Source organism: Rhinopithecus roxellana, chromosome 8 (genome assembly GCF_007565055.1).
Source record: "Rhinopithecus roxellana isolate Shanxi Qingling chromosome 8, ASM756505v1, whole genome shotgun sequence".
NCBI classification, from domain to species: domain Eukaryota; kingdom Metazoa; phylum Chordata; class Mammalia; order Primates; family Cercopithecidae; genus Rhinopithecus; species Rhinopithecus roxellana.
In genome coordinates this window covers 7,355,141-7,375,301 of record NC_044556.1, presented here as the reverse complement: position 1 = coordinate 7,375,301, position 20,161 = coordinate 7,355,141, and the positions used below count along the sequence as shown (strand labels likewise).

The 20,161-nt window shown below is 60.2% G+C and overlaps 2 protein-coding genes across 5 annotated transcripts in view; one reads left to right on the top strand and one right to left on the bottom strand.

Moving 5' to 3' along the window:
• Positions 1–16,098, top strand: part of AP3D1 (adaptor related protein complex 3 subunit delta 1) — a 49,874-nt gene extending 33,776 nt beyond the window's left edge. The window contains exons 16-32 of one of the 2 annotated variants that reach the window (XM_030935653.1): positions 632–777; positions 1,255–1,396; positions 2,907–2,978; positions 3,566–3,641; positions 3,761–3,960; positions 4,381–4,454; positions 4,882–5,056; positions 5,751–5,822; positions 6,203–6,274; positions 7,312–7,458; positions 7,802–7,849; positions 8,223–8,412; positions 8,888–8,976; positions 9,161–9,246; positions 9,928–10,049; positions 10,349–10,428; positions 14,826–16,098. In XM_030935653.1, coding sequence (XP_030791513.1) covers positions 632–777; positions 1,255–1,396; positions 2,907–2,978; positions 3,566–3,641; positions 3,761–3,960; positions 4,381–4,454; positions 4,882–5,056; positions 5,751–5,822; positions 6,203–6,274; positions 7,312–7,458; positions 7,802–7,849; positions 8,223–8,412; positions 8,888–8,976; positions 9,161–9,246; positions 9,928–10,049; positions 10,349–10,428; positions 14,826–14,921 — 1,887 coding nt within the window. In that variant the 3' untranslated portion in view covers positions 14,922–16,098. Of the gene's footprint in view, positions 1–631; positions 778–1,254; positions 1,397–2,906; positions 2,979–3,565; positions 3,642–3,760; positions 3,961–4,380; positions 4,455–4,881; positions 5,057–5,750; positions 5,823–6,166; positions 6,275–7,311; positions 7,459–7,801; positions 7,850–8,222; positions 8,413–8,887; positions 8,977–9,160; positions 9,247–9,927; positions 10,050–10,348; positions 10,429–14,825 lie in introns of both variants that reach the window. The other variant, XM_030935652.1, reaches the window with a different exon arrangement.
• A 1,396-nt stretch (positions 16,099–17,494) lies between these two features.
• IZUMO4 (IZUMO family member 4) lies at positions 17,495–20,157 on the bottom strand. 3 transcript variants are annotated; one of them, XM_010374869.2, is made up of 10 exons: positions 19,883–20,157; positions 19,714–19,794; positions 19,551–19,622; positions 19,093–19,119; positions 18,923–18,998; positions 18,721–18,768; positions 18,605–18,619; positions 18,280–18,297; positions 18,061–18,114; positions 17,495–17,826 (listed from the first exon to the last, which is right to left on the bottom strand). In XM_010374869.2, the coding sequence occupies exons 1-10, from the start codon at positions 20,097–20,099 to the stop codon at positions 17,736–17,738; spliced, it is 699 nt and encodes a 232-aa protein (XP_010373171.1). In that variant the 5' UTR covers positions 20,100–20,157; the 3' UTR covers positions 17,495–17,735. The 3 variants fall into 3 exon arrangements, 2 of the variants coding, with proteins under 2 accessions (XP_010373171.1, XP_010373170.1); XM_010374868.2 differs by having other exon boundaries at positions 17,497–17,826; positions 18,061–18,075; XR_004058732.1 differs by lacking the exons at positions 17,495–17,826; positions 18,061–18,114 and having other exon boundaries at positions 18,283–18,297; positions 18,550–18,619; positions 19,883–20,124.
• Between the last annotated feature and the right edge of the window lie 4 nt (positions 20,158–20,161).

The following is a 20,161-nucleotide window of genomic DNA, read 5'->3' as shown; positions in this document are numbered from 1 at the left end:
CTTTTGTATTTTTAGTAAAGACGGAGTTTCACCTTCTTGGCCAGGCTGGTCTCAAACTCCTGACCTCAGGTGATCCGCCCACCTCAGCCTCCCAAAGTGCAAGGATTAAAGATGTGAAACATCGCGCCTGGCCATCTGTGAGAGAGGTCGGGAGTGGCGTTAGCCCATCCAGTGGCTGAGGAGACCCAGCCTCAAGGCCGCATGGGGCGTGGCCCCGGGCTCCTCTGAGCAGTGGCATTATCTGGGGGCTGGCCATGATCCTTGGCCCATGGTCACTGTTGGAGCTGCCCAGCCTGCCTGTGTCTGAGTTGCAGCCAGCACAGAGGCAGGGAGCCCGCAGGGGTGGTGGTGCTTCTGGTGTCGGGGCACAGGCCTTACGGGAGGCATTTCTGCAGTGGGCGAAGCTCCCTGTTGTGCCCCCATCTCTGTTCTGTTTGTGGACTGGTCTTTTCCGCCGCTTCTTGGCAAGGATGACGACGGAGACGGCATGAAGGCTGGGCTCTCTGTGGCTACGTGGCTGTGCCAGAGGGCCCGCACGTCACTGTGCCGGGGCCGAGCCACCCATTGTCCCTGAGGGCGGCCAAATGGCCTTCCAGGCAGGTGCCAGCGGTGACTCCTGCGTCCCCCACAGGCGTCCTGCATCCTGCAGCTGGTCAAGCACATCCAGAAGCTTCAGGCCAAGGACGTGCCTGTGGCGGAGGAGGTCAGCGCTCTCTTTGCTGGGGAGCTGAACCCAGTGGCCCCCAAGGCCCAGAAGAAGGTTCCAGTTCCTGAAGGGTAAGGATATAGGAGTGGGGGCATTGCAACCACAGCCCTGACATGGTCCCCTGATGCCTGGAGGCACAGAGGGGGCTACTGCAGCCCTGAACAGCCAGGAGGGTTTGGGGCTGATTGGAGGCCTGGGGCGGGTGCGCCCCTTGCTGGACTCACCGGGGCTCTTGCTGCTTCTGGGACCTGGCTTGTACCTGGGGATGCTCCCTGGGAAGTGGGCCTGCTCCCACCCTTGCCATCAAGCTCTGAGGCAGCCTGAGCCTGCCGTGAGGGCCCCACTGTGACCCTGCTGCAACCTTCCTGGGTCCCTGCATCTTCTCTAAGGGGCAGTGACACCTGCCTCGTTGGCCCTGTGTGGGTAGCAGGCACCACTGTTTGGGGTCTCACATGGCCAGGCACGTGGCGAGCCTGCTCAGGGTGGACACCTGCAGGCGCGTGCTGGGTCACACACACTGCCTTTTGTGACCCTCCTGTCCGGCACAGCCTGGACCTGGACGCCTGGATCAATGAGCCACTCTCGGACAGCGAGTCAGAGGACGAGAGGCCCAGGGCCGTCTTCCACGAGGAGGAGCAGCGGCGACCCAAGCACCGGCCGTCCGAGGCGGACGAGGAGGAGCTGGCTCGGGTGAGCTGTTGGGTGCCCCTGGTGGGCCTTCGCCTCCACCTTCCTGTCTCAGGGAGTCTTTGAGGCTCCTGAGTCCGGAGCCTGGTTCTGTTGGCTCAAGATTGTGCACCGCCGCCCTCCAGGAAGCCCCAAGTGGGTATTTCATGTTATGGTTGGGTTTCATTGAGTTTCACTGAAAAGGGGAGCATCTTGGTCGGGCGCGGTGGCTCATGCCTGTAATCCCAGCACTTTGGGAGGCCGAGGTGGGCATATCATGAGGTCAAGAGATCAAGACCATCCTGGCCAACATGGTGAAGCCCTGTGTCTACTAAAAATATAAAAATTGGCTGGGCGCAGTGCCTCACGCCTGTAATCCCAGCACTTTGGGAGACCGAGGCGGGCGAATCACAAGGTCAGGAGATCGAGACCATCCTGGCTAACTTGGTGAAACCCCATCCCTACTAAAAATACAAAAAATTAGCCGGGCGTGTTGGCGGACGCCTGTAGTCCCAGCTACTCGGGAGGCTGAGGTAGGAGAATGGTGTGAACCCAGGAGGCGGAGCTTGCAGTGAGCCGAGATCGCACCACTGCACTCCAGCCTGGGCAACAGAGCAAGACTCTGTCTAAAAAAAATATATATATATATAAAAATTAGCTGGGTGCGGTGGTGGGTGCCTGTAATCCCAGCTACTCAGGAGACTGAGGCAATAGAATTGCTTGAACCCGGGAGGCGGAGGTTGCAGTTAGATCGTGGCACTGCACTGCAGCCTGGGTGACAGAGCAAGACTCCCTTTCAAAAAAAAAAAAGAAAGAAATGGGGAACAGCTTCTCTAGATCCAGGAGTCCCCGAGGAGAACTCCATTAACCCGGCCTGCGGCTGGGGGCCTGTGGGGGCCTGTGCGGGGCCCTTCCCCGACCCTGCCATAGCTGCTGTAAGACACTGCAGACATGTGCAGCCCACCCAGACCAGAAGCTGGGGAAGGTGAGGGAAGCCCCTGGACCCCATCCTCCCGAGGCGGATGCAGCCCCTGTGCCCCGTGTGGGGCTCCACCTCACCCTGCTCACCTATGCAGAGAGGGGAGCCCCTCCAGCAGTCCTCTCCTTCCATCCTGCACCGACAGAGGGAATGCCCACGGTGGGCTGCGTGCGGGGCTTTGTGCTCCTGCACTGTCCAGGCCGTGCTTTCAGGCAGCCCTGGCAGTCAGGAGGCCCTTTCCCGGGCTCAGCAGCCCCAGCCCGTCTGAGGTGCTCATCAGTAGCCGGGTAGCCCAGGCAGGTCAGCAGCCTCCGTGGGTCCTGGTCCTGACCCTGGCAGTGGAGGCATGGGCGTCCCTGCCTCCCAGAGGGTTAGCGATTCCTTTTCCCCAATACGCGCTCTTCCCAATTGCGAGCCTTGGTTTCCCTGTTAGTAAAAGCTGAGTAGTGAAAATAGCCAAAGATCCAGCCTTCCCTGGTTGGGTGGCTGGTGGTGGACGTCCACAGAGGGGTATCCTGCCCACTCTCTCGGGCTCATGCCAGCCCTGTCCCACAGCGCCGAGAGGCCCGGAAGCAGGAGCAGGCCAACAACCCCTTCTACATCAAGAGCTCGCCATCACCACAGAAGGTGAGGCCCGTCCCCGGCTGCCTGTCCCTCAGCACCCCCTACCCTCACCACCCACGCCCCGTGGCGTCCCTCTGAGTTTCATGTTCCCTCTGGAAGATCCTGGGAGTGGAGCTGGGGCCACACAGTGACTGTGTGGAGCCTTTGAGGGGCGGGTGCCTCCCTGTGGGCCCCATTCATTCGAGCCTCCAGCCGGGGGCCTGTTCTGTGTGCACGGCAGCCCAGTTGCTGTCCAGCCCTGACCTCATGGTCGTGGGCAACCTGCTGCCTCACTCTGGGCTTGAAGCCACATTACTTTTCTCATTTGAGGAGAAAACAGAATATTCAGGTAGAAAAAGTGGACGAGGATTTGCTTCTCCCTGCGTAGTAGGCCTGCGGGGTCACCCGCATGACAAGCTTTCCAGCCCTCACTGTCTTTAAGAGTTGGGTCCTCCGGATGCTCACGGCGCTCCTTGTGGCCCGGAGCCCTGGCACGACCCCTGGCTCCTGAGGATGTCAGGGCCGCGTCGCGCCTCCTGCATCCCTGAGGCTTGTCCTGCCCATGTGTCACCCCTCAGTGCACCAGTAACGCCTGGATGTTGCTTTTGCAGCGGTACCAGGACACCCCGGGCGTGGAGCACATTCCTGTGGTGCAGATCGATCTCTCCGTCCCGTTGAAGGTTCCAGGCAAGTGTCTCCCGTGTGTCAGCGCCGCACTTGTCACTCAGGCTGTGGGGCGCTTCTGCCGCCCTCCCCGTGAGCCCCTGGGACCCGGTGCTGAGTGCCTGCCCGCTGCCGGCCTCCAGGGCTGCCCATGTCGGACCAGTACGTGAAGCTGGAGGAGGAGCGGCGGCACCGGCAGAAGCTGGAGAAGGACAAGAGGAGGAAAAAGAGGAAGGAGAAGGAGAAGAAGGGCAAGCGCCGCCACAGCTCGCTGCCCACGGAGAGCGACGAGGACATTGCCCCTGCCCAGCAGGTGGACATTGTCACGGAGGAGATGCCTGAGGTCAGCCTCGCTGGAGGGCCCGGCCCTGGGATGTCTGTCCGCACGTGTGTGTCCTGGGGCCGTGCTCAGCGGCATCTCCCGGTGGTCTTCCTTGGCGGCCAGGATGAGGCCCTGCCCCAGAGAGCATAGAAGGAGAGGCACGTCTCTCCTTGAGCGCAGGTCCCCACGCACCCACCCCAGGGCCAGCAGCTTCAGAGGCAGATGCAGGTTGGCTGCGTCCTGGGGCCCAGCCGCCCTTGGTGCCTGGATGCTGAATGGAGCCTCTGGTGGAGCCATGTCACTGCCCACATGTGCGTGTGGCCTCTGTAGGCGTGGCCGTGACCGTGACTGTCCAGGCAGTCCCATTGCGTCCGAGATACATGGGGTTCCCCCAGGCCACAGGCGCGGGTTCCACTAATGGTGCTCCCCTCTTCCTGTCAGAACGCTCTGCCCAGCGACGAGGATGACAAAGACCCCAATGATCCCTACAGGGCTCTGGACATTGACCTGGATAAGTGAGTGCACATGGGTTCAGGGTGAGGGTGGAGGCCACACGTGGTTGCTTCCCCCCTTCCTCTCGTCCTCCCTTCCGGGCGGGGCCAGGCTCTGCAGGGTGGACAGGCTGGGACGGGGTGCAGGCGGGCCTTCCCCAGACCACGTCCTCACTGCACTGCTTTTGGTTGGCCCTCCCAACCAAGACCCTAAGTGTGGGCTCTGAAGTCTCCGGACCTGGGGTGCTCAGGAGGTCCCCATGCCTCGACAGACCCTCCCATGAGAGCCTCTAGCAGCCTGTGTTGGGCAGATCCACGTTGGACCGTGGCTGGGGCCAGGGGCTGGAGGAGCAGGTCCCGTGCTGCCACATGTACTGGACGCAGCATGTACTGGTGGTCCTGGCGGGTGGCCAGTGGTGCTGATGTGTGACCCGGTCATTCCCCTTTCCAGGCCCTTAGCCGACAGCGAGAAGCTGCCTGTTCAGAAACACAGAAACGCCGAGACCTCAAAATCCCCCGAGAAGGACGTTCCCGTGGTAGAAAAGAAGAGCAAGAAACCCAAGAAGAAAGAGAAAAAGCACAAAGAGAAAGAGAGAGACAAGGAGAAGAGGGAGAAGGAGAAGAAGGTAGAGCTAGTGCCCAGGGTGGCATCCTTCTCCATTCCCCTCTCCTGCCCTGAGCTCCCAGACAGCCTGGGGGCAGCAGTGAGCTCAGGGGAAATGGCTGTGAGTCTGAGGCAGCGAGCGCCGGCCGCCTCGTTCTGTGCCCTGGCGGAGTGAGGATGCATGGCTTCCGAGGGGAGCTGGCTGTGCACTTGCGTCAGGGGAGATTGAGGAGGAGCCGATGATCCCACAGGCGAGCCGTGTCCTCACCTGTGTTGGGGGGCCATGGTCAGAGCTCGGTGTGGTCCAGATGCCACCCTCATGTGCAGCTCCAGAACCGTTTCTGCAGCATCTGCGTGCAGATTTTCACATAGAGAAAGAAATGGGTTTTTAAAAGGAGCGCATGTTTGCAGGGCCTGGGGGCCTGTGCACACCCACGTCAGGGGTCCCAGGCAGACATATGGGCCGCCACGGGCCTTCTGACCACTGGAATGGCGCATACCCACCCACAGATATGTCCCTGGCCCTCTTCTGCCAGCGAAAGCCAGAGCCAGCAGGGCTGGCAGGACATCGCCATCAGCTCCTAGATTCCGAGGCTCTGCAAGGCCCAGCTGGTCCAGGGCCCTGGGGCAGCAAGGGCAGCTGGCCCCTGCTGTCCCCAGCGCCTCTTCCCAGGACCATGCACTGCGTTTGCTGACAGCCTGTCTTGTGGTTTCAGGCTGAGGACCTGGACTTCTGGCTGTCTACCACCCCACCACCTGCCCCCGTCCCCGCCCCGGCTCCATCCACGGTAAGAGACTGGCAGCTGGCCAGTGCCGGCCTTCCTGTCTCCAGAGGTCGTACCTGGCACTCAGGGAAGAGCCCTGGGTCTCCTGAGCCCGCGTCTATGGGACGCAGCACTGAGTGCAGCCGGGGTCATGCTCCCGCGTCCCAGTGGGCCAAGCAGGGGCCAGGGGAAGGGGAGGATGGCCAGGGCCTCTGTGCCCACAGGCTCCCTGTTACTTGGAGGGCACTGTGGCCTCTCAGGCAGGGGTGAGGGTGAGCTGAGGGTGTGCGGCATGGAGGCTGCCTGGAGTGAAGTGCAGTGGGGCCCCTCATTGCCCAGCGTGAGCCCCGAGCCCTGGCTCCCTGCAGGAGGAGCTCAGTGTGAATGCCATCACTACCCCAAAGGACGAGTGTGAGGACGCCAAGACGGAGGCGCAGGACGAAGAGGGCAATGCTGAGGGGCAAGACCAGGACAAGGTGAGGCTGTCACTCCCCAGTGGCTGTGGAGGGCTGCATGAGCCCCAGCATCCCAACGTGGGGCCAGACAGCTTCCACCACCCAGATCCCAGGGCAGCCCTGCTCTCGCCTTTGCGTCGGACTCCTCACGGGCCTTTTGTTGTGGTTGTGGTCTTTTGTTTTTTATTTTTAATAACCTTCTTATTCACACATGGTTCATAAGTCTAATAGAGTTTATTTATTTGAAGTATGTATACGGTGGTTTTCCGTATATATACAGTTGTGCAGCCATCATCACCTCTGTCTAGTTCTAGAACTTTCCATCACTCCTAAAGAAACCCCATTCCCACCAGCCATTATTCCTCATTCCCTTCCCAGCCCTGGCACCCACGCATCCTTCCTGTCTCTGTGGATCGGTGTGTCCTGAACATTTCACAGAAATGGAGTCATACACTGTGTGGTCTTTTGTGTGTGGTGTGTCACTGAGTGTGATGTCCTCAAGGTGCATCCACGCTATGGCTTGTGTGAGAGCCTGGTTCCTGTTCATGGTTGGGTCATTTTCCAGTGCGTGGACAGGCCACCCTCTGCCAACCCCGTTCCTCTGTGGACGGGCCACGCTGTACTGACCCACTCATCTGTTGATAGCCACTTGGGCCGCTTCCACTTTGTGGCCACACAGCGTGCTGCTTTGAACATTTGTGGAGTGTGCGTGGACATGTGTGTTCCCTCTCGGGTGTGTGCGTGGGTGTGGGGTTGCTGCGTCAAGTGTGGTGTCCCCACCAGTTGGCCATGCATGGCTCCCTGATAGGCAGGGACTGTTCCCTGAGCTGCTTTGGCGCTTGCCGCCGGCCGCCAGCCAGGGACGGCCCCAGCCTCCGCTGGCCTGGGTCTGGCCTGAGCTCGTCTCAGTAGGCCTGAGGCGTGGCTGGTCCTGCCATCCCACCCAGACACGTGGGACCCTCAGCCTGAACAGCCCGGCCTGTGGCCCCGACCTCGAATTGTGAGGGGGGCGAGCTGGAGCAGCTTGGGAACGGAACCTGACCCTCCTCTTGCTCCAGAAATCTCCCAAGCATAAGAAGAAGAAGCACAAGAAGGAGAAGGAGGAGCGGACCAAAGGCAAGAAGAAGTCCAAGAAGCAGCCTCTGGGCGGCGAGGCGGCGGCGGGGCCAGTGCAGAATGGCGCACCAGAGGAGGAGCCGCTCCCGGTGAGGGGTACTTCAGCGCCCCCGCCCCGTGCCAGGGTTCCTGGCGGGCTGCGGGCTGCTCCCCACTCCTGCGGCCTCCATGCGGGAGAGAACAGCAGATTCTTGAAGAAGCTGAGCCTGGTGGGAGCAGGGAGCTGGCCCTGGCCTGCAGCCCCACATTCGGCACCCTGCGGTGGGCTGTGTGGTCCTGGGAGCCGGGCATCCCTCACAGGCCCCTTTGAAGCCCCTCACCCCGAGCGTTCTTGGAGTCGTGGCATTTGACCTGGGGTGTTGGGCTGCACTGGAGTCTTCGTTAGGACGGAGCTCAAGGCCCCCGAGGCTGATGGGCCTTTTCTCTTTCCAGCCTGAGTCCAGCTACTCCCTCCTCGCTGAAAATTCTTATGTTAAAATGGTGAGCCACTCCCCGGGGCAGGGTGGGCCAGCCCGTGCTCTTTGGCATGGGCTGGCACAGAACAGGGCAGCCCCCACAGCTCCCAGATGTTGGTGTACCCAGGGCCTGTGATCCCTGGCAGGGCATTGCTTGGGCAGCACCTCTGGCTTGGGTAAGGTTAGAGACATGCCCTGAGCTGGCAGGAGGGCCCCCGCCATGCACTCAAAGAGCAACCACAGGAGGCGCCTGGGCTGCAGCTGGGGGTCGCCCCTCTCCGTGCCTTCCTGTGCCCGTGGGACCCGTGCTGCCTCCGTGGTTGGTGAGAGACAGGCAGCTGTGCCTGTTCCCTGCGGCAGGGCCCGCCTGCCCTGCTAACATTGGCCATACCCTGCAGACCTGTGACATCCGGGGCAGTCTGCAGGAGGACAGTCAGGTCACCGTGGCCATCGTGCTGGAGAACCGGAGCAACAGCATCCTCAAGGGCATGGAGCTCAGTGTGCTGGACTCACTCAATGCCAGGATGGCCCGGCCGCAGGGCTCCTCCGTCCATGATGGCGTCCCCGTGCCTTTCCAGCTGCCCCCGGGTGAGCCCTGCCCCACTCACGGCGTCTCCGGGGGATTGTGGGAGCACGGTGGCAGCTGGTGGCTGCCCGGATCCACTGGTTCTTGTTGCTTCCTCCTCACGTTCCCTTGGTCCCCAGGCTGCACCTCAGTGCCTCCTCAGTGTCAGGGTCTCCCTGCAGCTCTCTGAGAAGTGTGATGGCCTCGGATGGACCTGACTAGAGCCCCAAGGGCTGGGCTGGGGGCTGGGGCCTTCCTGGGTTCCACGGCTCCAGTGGCCAAGTCTGCCCTCTGAAACAGGGATGGGACCAGGTCCAGGCCAAACTGGGGACACCACTAGCCTCTTGTTTCTGCTCCTGTCCCCTCGTGCTGCCTTGGGGGCTGAGCTCAGATTCCTAATCAGCCATTGAGGACTTGGGGCTGAGAACAGACCTGGGGGCCCCGCCCATGCTGAGCCCCAGCTGCGTCTCAGGCCCCACTCCCCCTCTTCCCTGCCAGGCGTCTCCAACGAAGCCCAGTATGTGTTCACCATCCAGAGCATCGTCATGGCACAGAAGCTCAAGGGAACCCTGTCCTTCATTGCTAAGGTATGCGGGGCTCCACTCGACGTCAGGGAGCCAACTCTGCAGGCTGGGGCTCCTCCTGCCCCATTCCAGTGGGTGTCCAAGTGTCCCTAGGGGAAGTGGGCCACCTGCCTGGGGAGACTGGAGCCCGGAGCCCTGACCTGGGCCTGACTCTCTACTCAGCCGCACCACTTTCCCTCCACTGCAGAATGACCAGGGCGCAACCCACGAGAAGCTGGACTTCCGGCTGCACTTCAGCTGCAGCTCCTACCTGACGACCACGCCCTGCTACAGGTGGGGCCTGGCCACGCCCGCCTCCTGCACGCCACCGCCTCCCGCACCCCTCCGCCTCCCGCACCCCTCTGCCTTCCTCGACCTTGCAGACACCTGTGCCCTGGGGACTGAGGCTTCTGGGCAGGACTTTAGAGACAGATTTGGAGGCCCGGCTCGTGGCTGGTGCAGGTCAGGCTGCCTGGTGTCTGCACCAGCTGGGGCTGCGTAGTTGAAGCCACAGGCCTGGCAGCGTCACCCAGAGAGGCCCTGGCCCCTGGCAGTCCTGGAGGCTGGAGGAGTGAGATCAAGGAGCCAGCAGCGCGGGCTGCTCCTGAGGCCTCTCCTCAGCATGGCTCGGCGTGCGGCACCGCCTGCCCCCTGAGTTGTCACAGGCTGTCCTCTGTGTGCCTGCATCCTAGCCTGTCCCGCTAGACCCTTCCTACAGGACATCCATCCTTGTCAGAGGAGGGCCCACCCCATGACTTCAGGCACCTCTGTGACCTCTTTAAAGACAAGTCATTGTCAGTTTCTGGGTGTGAGGGCTTCCACACATGAAAATAAGCCACATCTTCCAGGACCCCTGAAACCTCCCGGCCCAGACACGCAGGAGGCAGCATGTGTGGCAGGTTTTTGTCGGCTTCTGTGCCAGGGAGTTTGAGGAACCCGGCCCCACCAGAGTCAGCCTCCCTGTCCCTCCCACAGTGATGCCTTTGCCAAGTTGCTGGAGTCTGGGGACTTGAGCATGAGCTCAGTCAAAGTCGATGGCATTCGGATGTCCTTCCAGAACCTTCTGGCAAAGATCTGTTTTCACCACCATTTTTCTGGTAAGGAGAGTGAGGGGCTTTCACACGCGCGGTGGCCGTCCCTTCCTTTTGGAGTCGGGTCTGTAGCCCTCGCACCCAAACTCACACCCTTTGGGATCCTGGGTGACTGGTGGCCCTGAGGCCTGGGAGCTGGCGTGGGGGCTGCATTCCCCACACCCCAGGCTTCCCAGGACCACACCCTGCTCCTGCAGACCTCCTGAAGCTGTGGCCAAGGGCAGCCCAGGAAGGTGGCCCCTGCTCTGGGGGTGGGGCTGCAACCATGCGGTATGCGGAGCCTGACGCCGCCCGCTCTGTTGCAGTTGTGGAGCGAGTGGACTCCTGCGCCTCCATGTACAGCCGCTCCATCCAGGGCCACCACATCTGTCTCCTGGTGAAAAAGGTGAGCCTTTGGCTGCTGCACACACCCTGGCTCCCACCTCTCCTGGGGTCACGCCCAGGCCTTCATCCCCAGGGGTGAGCCTTGGGACTTCGACGGCTCGAGAACAGTGATGGCAGCACCGCAGCTGTGAGCCCCTCACCTGCGCCAGCCCCACTCAGCAGCGCAGACCTTCCTTCAGCAAGACGGGCCTTCCGCTTCCTGCTGTGCTGCTCACCCCAGGCTGACACATGGCTCCGGGGGCCCCCACTCCCACTGCTCCTGTCCCCCCACCCCACCCCTGTGCACAAGGCAGCCAAGGCCCTGGGGTCGGACTCTCCACCTGTCACTGCTGAGCTTTCAGAATGGCTCCTCGCTCCCTCCGCTCCGGGCCTCCTCCTGAGTATTGCAGGGTGGTTGTCTTCGCAGTGTGTCGACTGCCAAACGCAGCGTGTGACTGTTGTGTTGAGGGCTTTCGTGTCTGTATATGAGGAGTTGGGTCTTTAGTTTTCTTTTCTGGTACTGCCTTTGGTTTTGTCATCCAGTGACCTCATCAGACACACAGGAGAGTGTGTCCTCTGTTTTGGGACAGACTGTGTGTGATGAGTGGCATTTTTTCCTTCCAAAGAAACGTGTGTACAGAATTCATCAGAAAACCATCGGGCCTGGGGAGTTCCTTTTCTGCCGGCTTTTAGCTACAAACGCAGTTTTTTGTTTTAACAGTTATAGGAATCCCCAAGTTATCGTTCATCTTGGGGGAGTTTGGTAGTTTGTACTTTTCAAAGAACGCGCGTGAGGAATCATCAGAGTCGCTGAACTGATGTGCGGAGCGGTGCGCGCCGTGTTCTCGCTGCTCCGTTTCTTCTGCTGCTCCTTGTGAGGGTCCCGGGTCACTCTCTGTTCTGACGGTCACGGTTTGTGTCTCTTTTTTCCTGGTTCTCTTGGGTAGAGGTTGCTCCATCTTATTGCACTTTTCAAAGAACCAATTTTTCTTACTGTCTGGTTTGGTTCCAGTGCCCTCCAGGGGCGTACTGAGGATTTCCAGTTTGCACGGGTTTCTTTCGCTTCTCCGCCTTCTTGCTCATGTTCATTACTCAGCATTCCGTTCCTAGAGGCCTGTTGTGGTTTTGATACCCTTGCTTTGTACTTTTATGTGTGGGTGTCCAGGGATCATGCATACACACTTTGTTTTATTTATTTATTTATTTTTTTGAGACCGAGTCTCACTCCTGTCGCCCAGGCTGGAGTGCAGCGGCGCCATCTCGGCTCACTGCAAGCTCCACCCCCCGGGTTCACGCCATTCTCCTGCCTCAACCTCTCGAGTAGCTGGGACTACAGGTGCTGCCACCTCGCCCGGCTAGTTTTTTGTATTTTTAGTAGAGATGGGGTTTCACCGTGTTAGCCAGGATGGTCTCGATCTCCTGACCTCGTGATCCACCTGCCTCGGCCTCCCAAAGTGCTGGGATTGCAGGAGTGAGCCCATTTGTTTTGAATATACACCCAGGAGTATGATTGCTGGGTCCTGTGGTAATTCCATGTTTGAGGTTTTGAGAAGCTGCCAGACTGTCTTCCCCAGCGCTGCACCGTGTTTCCCATCTGCCGCCATGCAGGAGGCCCCATTTCTTCACCTGTCGTCGTGCTGACAGCAGCCATTCTTTTTTTTTTTTCTTTGAGATGGCGTCTTGCTCTGTCGCCCAGGCTGGAGTGCAGTGGCGCGATCTCAGCTCACTGCAAGCTCCTCCTGCGTTCAAGCGATTCTCCTGTCTCAGCTTCCCGAGTAGCTGGGATTACAGGCACGCACCACCACGCCTGGCTAATTTTTTGTATTTTTAGTAGACACAGGGTTTCCGGGGTTTCATCATGTTAGTCAGGCTAGTCTCGAACTCTTGATCCGCCTGCCTCAGCCTCCCAAAGTGCTTGTGTTAGAGGTATGAGCCACTGCGCCCAGCTGACAGCAGCCATTCTGATGGGTGTGAGGCATCTGGGAGCTAATTTGTTGTGCTGCTTTTTGGGTGTTGCGCTCTTCCTCCCCAGCCTGGGCTGCTGCCCCTCATGACCCGAGGCTGTGTTCAGATGGATTCATGGCTGTTGCTCTCCTGCCAAGCTCACCACTCTGCCTTGTCCTGGCTGTTCTGCCACTGAGCCCACACAGGGAGGGTCTATTTTTCAGATCTGAAATTCCCACTGGGCTCTTCTTGTATCTTCCATGTCTTTGCTGATGCCCTGGTGATCTGTTGGAGTGTTTTCCTAAGAGCTACTTTAAAGCTTAGGCCAGCTGGGCGTGGTGGCATGTGACTGTGGTCCCTGCTACTCGGGAGGCTGAGGCAGGAGGATCACTTGAGCCCTGGAGGTTGAGACCAGCCTGGGAACATGGCAAGACCCCAGGACTACAAAAAATTTAAAAATTAGCCAGTAGTAAGAAATTAGTACAGCAAGCCTCTAGTCCCTGCTACTCGGGAGGCGGGGGTGGGAGGATCTCTTGAGCCCAGGAGTTCAAGGCTGTGGTGAGCCCTGATTGTGCCACTGCACTCTAGCCTGGGCAACAGAGTGAGACTCCAAAAAATAAAAAAAGAAAACTTGTGTCAGAGAGTCCTAGTATCCATCCACCTTGGTGTGCCGATGGCCTTGGTATTGGGGTCTGTGGGTTGGGGTCTTGATGTTGGTTTCTGCCAGTGGCCTTGGCATTGGTGCCTCGGTGTTGGGGTCTGAACGTTGGGTCTTGGTGTTGGGGTCTGGGTGGTGGGGTCTGGGTGGTGGGGTCTGGGCATTGGGGTCTTGGTGTTGGTGTCTTGGAGTTGGTGCCTCGGCATTAGGGTCTGGATGTTGGCGTCTTGGAGTTGGTGCCTCGGCATTAGGGTCTGGGTGTTGGTGTCTTGGCATTGGTGTTTGCTCACGGCCTTGGTGTTGGGGTCTTGGTGCCGGGGTGTTGGCATTGGTGCCTCAGCATTAGGGTCTGGGTGTTGGTGCCTTGGTGTTGGGGTCTGCCGATGGCCTTGGCATTGGTACCTTGGCGTAAGTGCCCTGGGGCTGGGGTCTTGGCACTGGGGTCTGCCAAGGGCCTCTCCGTATGAGTGGATTCTCCTGAGGGCGGAAGGACAGACTGCTCAACTCCCTGCCGGCTCAGGAGCTCTTCGGATTCTGGTCTTTGTCCCCAGCTGCCTCTGGCCGCCTCGGGGCCCTCAGGTGCCGGCTCCCACTTCTGTGTAGGCCGTGGGCCCCTCCCGTGGGAGACCCGGGTGCCGTGGGCCGCTCCCTCACCTGAGCCCTTCCCGTTTTGTGTTTTAATAATTAGCAAATTTGCAAAATTAAAAGGTCAACACATATAGCTGCGAGGCAGTATTTGCACATAGTGGGTGGTTTGTTTTTTTTTTAAATTTTTTTGAGGTAGCATCTCATTCTGTTGCCCAGGCTGGAGTGCAGTGGTGCAAACACGGCTCACTGCAGCTTCAACCTCCTGGGCTCAAGTGATCCTCCTGCCTCATTCTCCCACATAGGATCCTCCCGCCTCAGCCCCCCGCGTAGGATCCTCCCGCCTCACCCCCCCCCCCCGCGTAGGATCCTCCCGCCTCAGCCCCCCGCGTAGGATCCTCCCGCCTCAGCCCCCCCACGTAGGATCCTCCCGCCTCAGCCTCCTGCATCAGATCCTCCCACCCCAGCCTCTCACATATAGGATCCTCCCGCCTCAGCCCCCCGCATAGGATCCTCCCGCCTCAGCCTCCTGCATAGCTGGGACCACAGGCATGAGCCACCCGGCCTGGCCTGCATGTACTTTTATTTATTTTTGAGACAGAGTTTTGCTTTTGTTGCCCAGGCTGGAGTGTGGTGGTGGAACAATCTCAATTCACATGCAACCTCCGCCCCCTGGGTTCAAGTTCAAGCAAATCTCCTGCTTCAGCCTCCCAAGTAGCTGGGGTTACAGGCATCTGCCACCATGCCTGGCGAATTTTTTTTTTTTTTTGAGTCGGAGCCTCACTCTGTATGCCAGGCTGGAGTGCAGTGGTGCGATCTCAGCTCACTGCAAGGTCCACCTCCTGGGTTCACGGCATTCTTCTGCCTCAGCCTCCCGAGTAGCTGGGACTACAGGCGCCCGCCACCACACCCAGCTAATTTTTTTTTGTATTTTTAGTATAGACAGGGTTTCACCGTGTTAGCCAGGACAGTCTCGATCTCCTGACCTCGTGATCTGTCCGCCTCCGCCTCCCCAAGTGCTGGAATTACAGGCGTGAGCCACCGCGCCCAGTCTGTTTTTTGTATTTTTAGTAGGGACAGGGTTTCACCGTATTGACCAGGCTGGTTTCCAACTCGTGACCTCAGGTGATCCACCCACCTTGGCCTCCCAAAATGCTGGGATTACAGGTGTGAGCCACCGTGCCTGGCCTCTGCACACACTTTTAAAAATACCAATCTTTTTCTTTATACAGGGTGAGAACTCTGTCTCGGTCGATGGGAAGTGCAGTGACTCCACGCTGCTGAGCAACTTGTTAGAAGAGATGAAGGCGACGCTGGCCAAGTGTTGAGAGCTGCCTCGAGCCCCGCCCCCCCGCGGAGCACGCACCCAGGGACCGCAGCCCTGACGTGTCTCGCCTCTCCTCGGTCGTGTGTACTATACGCAAGCCTGAGTGTTAATTTAATTCCATGTTGTCCACCCGCTGTGTAGACGTCCGAGGTCGTACATTGCTTTGAATTATCTGACCATCCTTTTTTACTGTGACTCTTCCCACTCTCTTTGGTAAGAAGTCCCTTCACGTCCCCAAACCAGCAATGGCCTCCCCCACCTGGGTCTGTGCCCTGCCCCGTGCTGGAGGCCGAGTCCTTGAATGTGGCTTCAGGGGCTCCTGTCCTGGGCCAGGGCCCTATGGGCACCACATGAGGGGCACTTGGTGGACAGGGCGGGGCTGACGTGCCCTCCTCTGGGGTCACCTGGTTTTGTCCCAAAGGTCCTGACAGTGGCGTCTGGGGGAGGGCAAGGAAGGGCCGCTGTCGCCAAGGTTTTCTCTCCCAGAACCCACAGTGGGAAAGCGGTCTTGCTGGGCGTTGTCCATCGTCAATGTGCTTGTGGGCTGGTGGCTGGGCCCTGGGATCCCAGGCCACGCGCCAGCCAGGCTGTGGGCAGGGAGGGGCCAGGAATGTCAAAGAGAGGTTGCAGTCAGAACCATGGACCGGGCGGGATGAGGCCTCTCCCACAATTCTTCCCGGTCAGCAGAAGTGCATCTCGACGGGCTTAGGTTTGGGGTGAGGGTGTGTGGTCGCGTCCCGCTTGCCACTGTGCGCACCAAGGTTTCCCCACGTCCTTCCCAGCACTGTTAGGAAGGCCCGGGCAGGGCCTGGAAGCACCCGACCCGGGCTGTTCTCCTGTGTTGAAGGAGTGTGCCCAGTACCCTAGGGCAGGACCTGTGAGAGCCCCCACCAGGCAGGGCAAGGGGACTCTGCTCTATCCCCATGGCCAGCGTGGGCACAGGACTGACCCTTCCTCAGAGATAATGACATTTTATCTTTTCCTTTTGATGAAAACTGTCACTTTAGCATGTAATCTATTACAGAATCCCGTGCAGTGATTCTAGGATTTGAAATTATATGATGTGTTACATAAGAATTTATTTGCTATCGACATTCCCATATAAACAAGAGAGAGACATATCACGCTGCTGTCATGATTTTGTGTCAAGATGATCCAATAAAGTTGTAAAACAGGCATTTCCACATGGGGTCTTCTGCCTGACCTGGTCATGCGGCACCGCAGGGTTGGAGCCTCTGCGCCTCAGCTCCATCCAGACCTGGGGCTCGCGCGGGCACAGGCCAGGGAATCCCCCACCCCGTGGAGGCCTCGGTTCCCAGCATCTCCACCCAGGGCTGTGCAGGGGAGCAGGTGCCCGCTCTCCCTCCCCTTCCGCAGGAGGCCCTCAGGGCAGGGACAGATCCAGAATTGAGAGCTGTGGAAGAGCAGCCGCCCCGCCCCTGGGTGAATTTGCCTCCTTTACACCAGCCTCACACCTTGAAGATGGGAGCCTCGAGCAAGGTGATGCTGGGTCAGTGAAGCCGCTGCCAACTCTAACCCAACACGTGGCCGTGGTGGCAGGCATTTGGTGGCAGGGAGCACAGAGCAGCACAGACGGGACCCCAGCCCCGGCCCACACCAACGTCCTTTATAGAAAACCATGCCTTGAAAGTGCCTGCTGCGAGCCTCTTTCCTGTTACTTAAATACGCTTGCCAGCCTCAAAGGAAGCATCCTTCACAGCCAGGACCTGACACCACCACTCCGGACGCTGTCCTCAGTGGCCACTACCACGTTCTCCCCTGACACGCGTGTGGCTCCCATGTCCCACGGAGCCTGGGAGGCGCTCGGCCACCTTCCCACACGCCGTTCCTGACAGCAAATGTGCCTATGCGCCCCTCCCGTGATGGAAGCCTGAGGCGGCCGCAGAACAGTGCGTGGGGCCCATGCTGGCAGCATCAGTGTGTTCAGGGATGTTCTCGCCAGTGCCCTGCAGCCGCCCCAATGCTGGATCAAAGGGACACTCGAGGAAGTGAGGAGACCGGCAGGAAGCGAGGAGACCACCGGACTGAGGTCGCCCAAGTGAGAATGGGACTTGGAACTGCACCACTGCACAGATGGAACAAAAGTGAGTCCCTCCCTCCTGTGTCTCAGGACCAGTCGGCCAGGGTCAGGCAGTCGTGGCCCCGGCTCTGGCCATCATGCCACACCTGTTGCTGCCACAGAGATGACTGGAGACAGCCACAGTTCCTGCGTTCCTTGGCTCAGGTCTGATGTGAGTGACCACAACACCTAAACGCACTAGTGCTGGCCCTGATCTTGACCATACTGTGGTCTCGCTTTGGGTGGAAGAACCCAGGTGCTCTGTGGGCTTGTGTGAGCCTACCTGTGTGTGCTCAGGTGGGCCACGGCCCCACATCTAGGAGTCTGGGGACACTCCCTGAGGCCCTGTGAGTGTGGCTACGAGTCGGTCCCCCATGGCTGTGGACCTGAGGCCAGGACCTGCCCTGCTCTGTCTGGGACTTTTAGGCTTCCCCAGAAGCCCACCTCCAGCCCCCAGAGACTTCCCCCTGCCCCGACAAGAACTCTTCTGCAAAGAGAAACATCAGGAACTTTAATCATCACGTCTCGCAGCTCCGCAGACCTGCCCAGGCGCTGACGCTGTACACAGCCCACCCCCGCTCCCTCCCTCCCGCCCTCCCGGCCCTGGCCAGCTCAGGCTCTGTCTGGGGTTGGAGGGGGGTCCTGAGGCAGTAGCAGCCCAGCTCCAGAGGGATAGGCGGGGGCTGTCCAGCTGAGTCCTGGCCCCACGTTGCGCTGGGGCGGGCCCGGCTGCTGTCAGTGCTGCTTGAGACACTCGGCAGCATCGTCCAAGGTCAGGTTGGCCAGGTGTGGGGGCTCCAGACACCTGAAGGCCGGTGATACCAGGCTGTGGGGAGACGAGGCTGCCTCAGCTCTCCATGTCCCCCACCCCCTGCCTCCCTCCCTGGGGGTCTTTGCTGGGGGGCCCCAGGCCTCTCCTCCCCGCTGGGATGTGTGGTCCTGTGTGTGGCCACATCCACGACACCCGCATGCCTGGGATTTCAGAAGGGTGTGGGGGCCACGGCATGCAGTGCTTAGGAACACCCCTTCTCCCGAGGCCTCCCTTCTCTAGGTCACTCACAAGGCTGGGGTGGCTCTGTGTGTCCCAGGCCAGGAGAAGGAGGAGGAGCGTAGTTGGTTCATGAAACCACCACATGGGTGTGGTTGCAGAGGTGACATCCAGCAGGTGTCCCAGGTATAGGGAGAGCCCCACCTGCGGGACCCCCACTGACCTAGAGGACCCCCCAGCCCCCCCTCCCTTTACCCCCTTCCCCTGAAGGCCAGGTCAAGGCAGCCTTACCTCATGCTCACGTCCTGTCTGAAAGGCAATATGGGGCAGTCAGCTCCTCCATGGGGCACCCCTAACCATCGCAGGGAACCCTCCCAGGCTCTGACCACAGACCTGGGGCAGGGGTGGAACCAGACCCTATGGGGCCCCTTTAGGCAGGATGCCCCCCTCCATCTAAGGGTTAGAGACCTTTGAGGGTGAAAGGGACTGCAGCCACCTCCTGCGCAGAGCTGGGTTGGACGTGGAGCTGAGGGAGCCAGCCTGTGCCCCAAACATACTCACCCACGAGGTGCTCACACATGCACACTGCCTGTGTCGGTTTGAGGAGGGGACTTACTTGTGCCAGTTATTTCTACAAGGAAAGTGGGTCTGGACTCAGGAGGCCGAGTGGCCACGGCCAGTGTTCCCTCCCAGGCCCAGGTGAGCTTGCTGCTGCCCGAAGACCCCACTCACATGTAGTTCAGCAGGCCCTGGACAGCTGACTCCCACTGCTCCGAGGACCTATGGGACGTGGGTTTGGAAGTGATGCGCCCCTGAACCCCTGACCCCACCCTACCCCGATGACGAGGGCCAGGTGGAAGGTGGGGAACCCCCTCCAAGGAGAGCCTGGGACAGCAGGGCCCTGGCACGGGTGGGTGTGATGCCTGAGCCCTACTCGCAGTTATAGCCAAAGCAGGCGACGTGCGAGTCTGTGCAGTTGTTGCAGGAGATGGTCTCGTACTGGAAGATGCCTGAAACACACGACAGCCGCCAGGGCTCCCCTTGGCTTCCAGGGCCCCGAGCTGCCGCCAGCGCGCCCCTCAGCCTGGATGGAGCCTCGCTTACCACAGTGGCGCTGACAGTCGAGGCGGCCTGTGGGAGGGCAGGACAGCGCCTACTTACCAGGCCCAGCCTTGTCCCCAGTCCTGCCTCCTCCCAATCTGCCAAGCCTCGGGGCCTGTCCCTTGCCACTGGGGCCCAGGCTCACCTGGTTTTCATATATGTGTGTCCATGGCCCGGAGGGAAGGGGTCCCCAAAGTGACCCCCAGCGTCGGATGGAGCAAACTTCAGGGGAAGGCGTGGCAATACTCCCAGCGCCTTTGGGGGCTACTTAGGGGAGGTCCTGGCGGGGTGATGGCATTGATCCTTCAGGGGCTGGGCTGGGTCCCTCCCTGGGGAGCTGCCCTTCTCCCCAGCTGCCCGCTGCCAGGTGCCCTGTTCACATCGCTCCAGGCTCAGCCAAGCCCCGTGGGTCTCCGAGGCTCCGGGCAACACCTCCCTCCCCTGAGGCCTTATTTGCTCACTTTCAATGATGGCGTTCTGGATGAGGTGCACCTGCTCCCGGAAGATGTTTCGCAGCTCGTTGGGGAAATACCCTGAGGAGTCCAGGCAGGAGGTAGTCAGGCTCAGGCGGTGGGCGGGGTGTCCTGGGGTGGGCGGGCCCCGCCTCGGTTTCGCGCCCCTTACCCGGGAAGTACATCTTCCCCTGGTACAGCTGATCCATTCTCTGGTACACTGCTGTCGCCACTTGGTCCAGCTTCTCCCGGGCTGCGAGCAGGAGAAGCAGCCAGGTAACTGGCCTGCCCGGGGGTCTCGCTGGGGGGTAGTCGGGACTGGGCTGGGCTCCCGCACTCACTGATCTCGGCGGGTATGGCCAGGTGCAGCTCCTTCATCGTGTCGTCGCTCCAGTCGGTGAGCAGCGCCCCTGACACGGGGATGTCGCCCACCCACCAGGACTTGAGGTTCACATGGTGGCGGTAGAAGGAGAACTTCTCGGAGAACTTGCTGTGGCAGTGCAGACAGCCGTGGGCCAGCGCCGCCGTCATGCCCACCAGGCACAGCAGCAGCGCCATGCCCGTCCCGGCCCGCCGCCGGCCAACCAACGGCGCTGCTCGCGCCACACCCCTCAGCCGCG